The 9,537-nt window shown below is 34.5% G+C and overlaps 1 protein-coding gene across 1 annotated transcript; it reads left to right on the top strand.

The window, feature by feature from the left end:
• The first annotated feature begins 5,727 nt into the window (after positions 1-5,727).
• On the top strand, positions 5,728-6,844 carry LOC130413539 (transcription factor 21). Its single transcript, XM_056738822.1, has 2 exons — positions 5,728-6,102; positions 6,761-6,844. The coding sequence occupies exons 1-2, from the start codon at positions 5,728-5,730 to the stop codon at positions 6,842-6,844; spliced, it is 459 nt and encodes a 152-aa protein (XP_056594800.1).
• Positions 6,845-9,537: the final 2,693 nt, after the last annotated feature.

Raw genomic sequence — 9,537 nt, 5'->3', positions numbered from 1 at the left:
ATTTCAAACTGCAACTGTCAGAGGGGAGCTCAACCGTGTAATCCTCCTATTTTTTGTTTCAATGTCTACATCAGGATGAAATTCCTATTGCATAAAACCATCTTGTTGATCGCATTGTCCATGGTGATGTCACAGACTTCAACATGCATCAATCATGCTGGGAGTAGATTAAGGCGTGCACCTGCAAAAGCCAAAACGATGTTAACCTGAATTTGTGATTTTGCATGCACATCATGATGTAATAAATTTGATGACAGGGATCACAATAAACATATGGGACAGATTCATTTTACTACTTCTCCCTTAATGCAATACTAAAATACATTTATTGGAATTTTCTTGGCCATTGGAAAACCAAAACAATCAAGTAATTGATTTAGAAAAATACACAAAGGAGAAAATAATCTATGTTTTGGTGGAAATCGTGCAGGCCACCCATTAAATCATAATTCTCTGACATTACAACCTGATCAGCTGTTTTCAAATGCAGGTGTTGGTGACAAATGCTTTTGAGAATGAGAAAGATAGATGAACGATAATTCTCATCTGTCATGTGCTCAGTGGCGTAGAGCATTAGGAGTTTATAGAGCACAATTACATTACTTCCTTTTCTTAAGAGTAAAGACAGCAAAACATTTCTCACGCATGGAAGTACCCAGCTCTTAGCGAGACTGATCTCAGATACGTTACGTTCACAATGTGATATCCTGATCACAGGTTAGTGAGTAGTCAATCTCTCAGCTACTTTCAATGACTGTGCAAAGTAATTATGATGGTTTAGACTAGAGTAAATGACAATATTTTGTTTTCTCTGAAGTTTTTGTGTTGTGTTTGTGTCATGACAACATGTCTTCATTATAAACACTTTACTATATATACACACAAATATAAAGGTTGTTTTGAGATAGGGCTGCTCAATTATGACAAAATCATAATCTAGTTTTATTTTAATTTTGGCCAATGAGATGATGGTAAATGTTTGAAAAACTGAACTGCTGTAGATCCTTGCAAAATAAAGTCCTGGACGATGATAGTTTCACCTGGATTGTTTTGTTTTTGTAATCGTTGAAAGGCACAATTCATGTTTGTGATTAAATACACACAATTTTGAAATGGACATGAATCAAATGAAGTACAACAGACCACAATGAACTTTTTAAATAAACAATTTACGTGATTTAAAAGATAATAGTTACGTCTAGGGTCGACCGCAACATAAACAAATCCACACAAAAAGTAACCTTTGTAAAGAAATATTTTTATTACATAAAGGAAACACAAATAATAAGGGTTTCTATTCAGGAGTGGTCAATGCCAAAACAATAAACAAAACCACTACTTTAATAAATACCCAACTAAATAACCTAAACATCTTGACAAATAAAAGAAACAAAAGACAATCAATTAACCTAACTTCCTAAACTCAAAACAGAGGGAAAAATGAATACAGGCAAATAAAGATGGCGACACACTCCCTAATTCCCTTAAAGTAAGAACAATGACAAATCATCGAAACTAACGAAAACAGAATGTAACGGACTTTAGCAGATTCTCAAACTAACATCTTAAATAATAATTAAGAACATAACAGAATTCAAAGGTCCAACATAAACAAACTCGGGGTAAACCCAACAAGAACCCAAATGGCCCAAAATGGACCATTAGGAGTGTCAAAGCAGCCCTTAAATACAAAACCCGGAACGGAACAGTCCAATCAGGAACTCCATTCAATTTGGGTCACACCGCCACCTAGAGGGAGGCAGACTTGGAGAGAGAGAACAAAAAAAAAACACTGGATACATAACACCCGCGCTGCATGTAGATAGAAATAGTTCGTTCTAAAAACACTTCATTATGTAAGGTCTTTATACACCTATGAAGTCAAAGTCATGTATATTATATTGCATTTCTGTCAGTAGATCCTCCAAAAAAATACACACTGGGCCAGTAACCTTCTATTTGTCGTGTACAAAATAACAAATTGTAGCCTATTGAGAGTTTTAAGCAAAGATTTATTTGCCATGGTTTCATGAGATTCACCTCATTACTGTTCATCCTGTGATAGGAAAAGAAGGACAGCTCCCTTTTCGGTCAGTCACATCATTCAATTAAATCATCTGATTCAGAGCATTGAGGCTTTACTGAAAAGGGCTATATTGATTTTCTTAAAGGCAGTTTTGATGCTGTTACATGGCATTTGTTTTACACTGCAGCTGTGAGACTGTGGTGACCATGGGAACCAAGGCTGGAGGAGAGCACACATAAGGGCTGATGTCATAGTCATGCACCTGTCTTTCGTTCTCATTCACACAAACAGAGAGAGAGAGAGAGAGAGAGAGAGAGAGAGAAGCACTGCCCGCATTATAACCCTTAACTCACTTACCGACAGACATCTGCACTTTTCTCATGTGAGCTGTCCTGCAGCAGTTTAGTGCCACCAGTGTTCCCATGTAATTAGACATTATGTGCAACAATGTTATGCTTATGGTTAGTTGACACACAGTACAGAACAATGAGCTTACTCAAGATTTTAAGTTGAAAGTGGGAAGTTGCATAAGGTTTCATTAATCATTCATTTTAAATTGCCTTTTTTATCAGTATTTTAAATGGCCTTTTAGTGTGACAATTTCATTTTTCAAGGGACAAATATTGCTTATAACCTTCTATTATGAAGTGTTCTTGTATAAAATTATCATAAATATTTTAACAAAAACGGCAACATCTATTGACAAATTATAGTTGCTCACAACATTTTGAACATCTTTATTTTTTGTTTTTGAAAGTACAGTTTTTTTTTAAAGTGCTAGTTGAAAACATGATTTTAATACGTTTTTTTTTTAAATAATTTTTTTAAATATCTTTAAATATATATAAAGAATTTATAGGAACTCTAGGACATTTTAAACATTTTATTAAGATTTATTGTAACTCTTGTTTAATTATATATATATATATATATATATATATATATATATATATTTTATCACAAGTTCACAAGTACATTATTGCTTTCAAAGTTTAGATATGTGGAAGGATGTATGTTTTAGGATTAAGGGGCATTCCTGTCCTATGAGGGAAAGAAATGTGAGATATTCCTAACTGAGCTACTCAGTTAAAGTCACCTCCATATCTGTACCATCCAATATAAATACTGTATATTATTAGGTTTATAGAAATCCACATCCAGCGCTTATGAGTCTCTATAATCCATAAGAGCAGAAAATCATGCTGTTCTAATGGTTCACCTATATTAATAGGACCAGTTTTTAAAAACAATAAACATTGTTTATCTTCTGGATATAAAGATAAAGGGCTTAGTCTAATCTCTACAATAAAATATGACAGTATTTGAGAAATTATATCAGCGAGCAACATACTTCACATTGAATTAACAAAAAACTGTTTAACAAAGAACATTTTAATCACTGAACAAGGTTTTTTTTTTTTCAAAATGAGTTTACACTTGGCAAATACCCTCTGCCAAAATGTGGCATGCAAGTCAGCTGTGCTTTTGGATAATTGTTGGCTGAGGACCATGTAATATCAAATCTTAATTTCACACTCATTAGGTGGGAATGAAAACTCATAGATATCAAGTGTACTAAGACTATAGTGAGATGCTGAGAAAAATTAAACTGTGGGAAATTGTATGTATGGCCATATGATGGGCTTATAGGGAGATCTTCAGATGTATGTCCACGAATTGTGCAAACGTATACAGATACGATATAAAGATATGGCCAAGTTGAGGCTAAACATGAAATATTGAACAAAGGTGCATCTTTTAATGAATTGTCTTAGTACTTTTTAAGTTTATGTTAACCCTTGGTAGACTACAAGTTCGGACAAGTTGCTGATAAACATTATGCAGAAGACTCAAATCACTTAAAATATCTCCTTCAAGTGAGCCTTTTGTCTCTGTTTTATGCCAAACAAGGCAACATAAAAAGTTCTAACATGAAAAGTGTTGTTTATGTTGTCCATACAAAAAAAGAAGAAATATCCCTAACACATAAACATTAAACATGCACTTACACTTGTCATTTTAAAAATCAAAGATTTTTCAGTGAGATTATAAAAAGTAGCAATTGCAGTCTCATTTACAGCATTTATTGCCAACTTCAAGTATGAATGGAACTGTTGACCTAAATCGTTATTCATAACAGCTGAACTGACATCTGTCAAGGGTAATTGAAAAAATTATAATTTTAGTTTTCCATGCACATTTTAATCCTCCGTCATGCACCTTGCATTCTTATGTTTGTATATGAAAAGAGAGTGAAATGAGAACATAATGTGATCTTGTATGGAATGTCAACATGTGTATTTTCCCCCTCCACCAAAAGGGTCCCAGTCAATGCCCCCCATCCTGCCATTCTTACAGATGTAAAGTACTGACAGCTGTGGCCAATGCGTACCAACCGTGTGAGAGAGTTCTAACCCAGCGGAAACCCAATATCTCTGTGAAATGGCCAGTGGATTAAGAGCGTTTGATAGGCCTTTCAGACGTTTATATCTGGTTAAGAGCATGTGGGGAGAAATGGTTGCATTAGGTGCTTAGTGAGTGATCATTGAGTTAAGGTCTAAAAGACAACGTTTTCCATCATATTTATTAATTGCTTCAAAGTTTTTATGCACTCTTAAAAAAGGTTCTTGAATGATTCTATGCAGGAATCCTTTTTTATATACAGTGTTAGCATATTGATTTCATAAATGCTTTTTTTAAAGGGACATTCCACCCAAAATGAAAATTCTCTGTTCATTTACCGTTTAACACAGAAAAAGATATTTGTAAAAATGTAACCCTTTGACATTTCTGGGACACCATTGACTACCGTAGTAGAAAAATTATTGTATCAATTTTTTGTTCTGTTGAAAACAAAATGACACATTTTGAAGAATTTAGGAATGCAAACAGTTCTAAGGCACCTTTGACTACCATTGTTTTTTTTCCTCGTCAACAATGTCCAGGAAATCATAGTTGCTGACATTTCTACAAATATCTTTCTTTGTGTTCAACAGGACAAGTAAATTCACACAGGTTTGGAACAACTTGGGGCGCATAATTCATGAGAGAATTTCATTATGCCATTTCCATAAAATCTATCAGATTAAAAAAAATATATTTCTTAGCAGATAATGTGGGTTTATGCTGTGTACACTTTAACAAAAATTCCGTAAAAAATTCATGCAAAATGCAGAAAATTACACAGTACATTTTCCGTGAAATTTCCGTTAATGCTAAAATTGAATTTAATGCAGCGCAAAATGTAAAATACAGGTAAAACAACTGTAAAATTTGAATACGGAAGATTCCTTCATGTTAAAACGGTATGTTGTGCCCTATTTTAACAGATTTTTTTAGAGCGCGTGTTGTCAGTGCGACTGATCTCAAGCAGTCAAGTTTGAGGAGGAAAAGGGGAGGAGATAGTCCTGATCCACAGTGACCCTGCCAAACCCTAAAACTTAAATATGCTCTTTACACCAGAAGACAAGTTCTGAAACGCTGGGTGAGGAGGTTTTACTTTCTGTAGATGCTGAATGACCTTGAACTTCTGTTACCTCAATGATGGCCTTAAAGCACTTTAATGTTAATGTACTAATTTAAAAGTAAAGACTGCACCTGTTGCATTGAGTCTAGAGCAAGGACACTAAATTTCACACACTGTTCCACAACAGGACATACAGTAAGTACGTTTAAAGTCAAGATTTTGATCGGAAACGGCAATGTCCACCGGTTCCGTGAGTGATACTGAAGACCTCCAGGAGCTGTCAATCACTCGTTCTCTACAAGACTCTGAAGATGAGTTCGGCATGGATGACAATCTGAAAGGAAAAACCAGCAATAAGAAGCAGCAAGAGAAGAGGGCAAAGGATGGAACGAAATCTCAAAGAAACGCTGCTAATGCCAGAGAAAGGGCGAGGATGAGAGTTTTGAGCAAGGCTTTCTCACGACTGAAGACCAGCCTGCCGTGGGTTCCTGCAGACACCAAACTATCAAAACTGGACACTCTGCGTCTGGCATCCAGCTATATATCTCACCTCAGACAGCTTTTACAAGAGGACAGATATGACAATGGCTTTGTGCATCCTGTGAATTTGGTATGAGTGAGTGTTGTCCGAGTTTATTTGAGGACTTTATACCCATCCTTAAGTTTGTTTAGAAATAATGTTTATTTATGACTTATATACTGTAAGGCAGATCTATTAAACAGTATAGCCTTAAAAAGGGTTTTCTCCACTAACTGAAAATTCTGTCATCATTTATTCACTCTCCTGTGGTTCAAAATCTGTATGTGACTCTTTCTTCTGTGAAACCCAAAAGAAGATATTTTGAAAAATGTCTCGGTGGTTTTGTGTCCACACATTGAAAGTCTATGGGGTTGTTTGGTTACTAACATTCTTCAAAATGTATTTTTTTTGTGGTCTGCAGAAGAAATACAATTTTACATGTTTGGAATGACATGACGATGAGTCAATGATGATAGAATTTTCATTTTTGGGTGAATTATCCCTTAAAGAATGAAATGCTTGTGTATCATGGTAATATTGTGTTTTTCGGAAATTATGATTTGATGTACCATATTACACAAACATGTTAAAATATAATATATTGAACATTTAAAACTGCATGTGAACATGCATGAATAACACAAACTATAGGCCTAAGAGAAAACGTTCAATACAAGTATATTCTATCATTTAAATCAATGTGTTTCATGGCATTTATGTATGTGTGTTTTTCCTTTTTTTCCCACAGACGTGGCCTTTTGTGGTTTCTGCTCGATCAGAGGACACTAAAGACATTTCAGCAGCGATCAGACTATGTGGAGCTACAGCATAAACATCTGGCACCTCTCTGTCTTTTATCCCTCTCCACATTTCACGGTCTTTACCCATGCACTTCCTTTGAACTTACATGAATGGACATAACACAAGACTGTATTCAGAATGTACAAATAGTCGAAGAGTGACAACTACACGAGAACTATATAGCAATGATTTTACATAGTAATATCATTGGTAACTCCTCTGTTTTCTCTGCATGTGAATTTAAAACAGAACTGAAGAACTTGTTAAATTACGATCTGTTACATTTGATTGTTCTCTTTGAAATGTCATGTTATGTTCATTTTATAGCAAACACAAGCCAATATTACTGTATGATTGAACACCACATAAGTGTTCTTGCTTTTTGTAGTTAATGTTTTGAAGCAATTATTGAAAAAGTTAATTCAGCTCTTATTCGTGTAAAGATCCACTTACATTGAATATGTACATACAGTATACGGAGCTGGGGCGAAATAATATGAAATATAAAATATCTATTTATTAATACATTGCTGGGCCACCAACTGACTTCAAAACATCTTCAAACATGCTTGCAATATACAACTTTCTCCAGTGGACGTTTTGTTTACCAGAAAATCACATTTTACGAATACTGCAAAAACTTCAATTGTTCTAACACGACTTGTTAAAACCGTGTTTTGGCATGCAACCTAGGCAATAAAATGTGATATAAAATAAAAAATTAGAGCAACTTTTGTTTTTCACAGAAGCCTACAGTGCAAAATTAAATTAACATGTAAAAAAAAGAATGAAAAAAAAGAACAAGTTGCTGTAAAATCTTTGACTGTTTGGTTATTATAGAACAACTTGTTTTAAATTTATTTAAATATTTTATTGCATATTCATTGTATTAAACTACAACTACTCAACAGTTATTGATTCTTTTTAGGGGTTGAGTTTGATTGATATTGATTGCTCAATTTTAATCGATCTTCAATTTAAGAAACAATATCGATTCGGGAAATCCTCGAATCGATTATTAATGCACGTGTCTCAGACAATTATCTGTACTTCGCCTCTCATCCAGATGGTGGCGCCAATATTCAAGTTGAATTTTGAAATCTGTTTTATTTCCATGTTTCAAGTTGTCCATGATTTCACTGTTGCACACTTACAATGTTTATTTGTAGAGTATTTGCTTACTCAAAGTAAAAGTTATTCAAAACAATCGTGTGGGTCATACTATTAAGGTGAATGTGTATGTCATAAATTAAGCTGAGGTGAGGGGGTCAGTTATTAGCCTATATATTTAAGTGTGGATTCCTTTCTGCAAAACTAAAATATTAAATGAAATACTGATGTCGATATTGAATCGAAATCATATAAATAAGAATCGAAAACCCAGCCCTAGTGTCAAATAAATGTACATAATGAGTAATATAAATAAACTATAAGGTACCAAATTCCCTGTAATAAAACTGCGAGAGCTTGTGGCCAAGATAAAAACGACCATGTGCGTGTTGCTAATGAGAATGTGCGCAGTGTTGAAGATGTAGACCTAGGCCGGTTTTCATCGCGTTTGTTGAGGATTGCAGCTGTCCAGTCATTAGTTTCCCAGCACACTCAACCAGTCCCTTGAGAAAGTCTCACAGGAGATGAAGCTCTTTTTCAGGCAAGGACACAAACGGCTCTCACGTTCTGGACCGCTGCTGTGATAAAAGCGATGGAAAATCTGACTGCTGAAATCATGACTTCATAAACTACTTGATTTACAATCATAATAGATACTAAAGTAATAGATACTAAAATACAAAATTAGACTCACCATGTCATCACATCAAAAACAAACAGTACCATCTAGTGGTGATCGAATGCTTTGTCCACGTTGATACAATATACGTAGGCCTATTTTTTTCTTTTAATGGCTTAACTAATCGATCATGTAGACAGCGTCACTGACAAGTTCATCATCCCTTCACATTTTGGAAGGAAACGTGATATCTCCCATTTGCTTTGATTTATATAGTTGCATATTGCAATCAGTACAAAAATATGGAAATTGAAGGAAAAACAATATAATATATATATATATATCTTTTATATATATATATATATAAATAACACGAACCGAACAGTTTGTTGTGCAGTATACTTTCATTAAGGTCTAGTCTAGAGTCTAGACACAAACAAGAAGTATGTGATAAACTACGTGCTTTTTTCTTAGTTCCGTACTTGACCGGCAGAGGTCAGTATTGGTTCACTATAAAACTCGAATCTCGTTTACGTCAACACTCTGCCAGGGCTTTTTTTGACCATAATGTTTTTCTAATTTACACCGAATAGGGAAAATTTATTTAAGTAAACGCTAAATTTAGCAAACTCTCTTTTTTATATGGGTGTGTGTTTGTATTGAGAGCAATATGTCTAATACATTTAATTCAATTCTTGAAAGTACTTTCCCTTTTTCAGGTGGAACACATTTTCATTAATATGGAGCTGTGTTTTTGGGCATTAACCCATAAGGAAGTTCAGATTTTTGTGGACCAAAACACATTTCAGAGACAAACTTTCCATGAACAGGAAGGAATTTCAGTTCCAAAGCTAACATCGCGTTCACGAAGGCTTTCTTTGTAGTTTAACCAAAAGCACTAACTGCATACTCTCGGCGTGCCAAGATTCAGAGAACAGTCTTTGAGGTTCTGAGAGACATTCTGAGACTATTTGTTATCTAATATTCATTCACTC

This window comes from Triplophysa dalaica, chromosome 23, assembly GCF_015846415.1.
Source record: "Triplophysa dalaica isolate WHDGS20190420 chromosome 23, ASM1584641v1, whole genome shotgun sequence".
Classification (NCBI taxonomy): Eukaryota; Metazoa; Chordata; class Actinopteri; order Cypriniformes; family Nemacheilidae; genus Triplophysa; species Triplophysa dalaica.
Note: the sequence above shows the minus strand (reverse complement) of the source record. Positions and strands in the feature narration are given on the sequence as shown.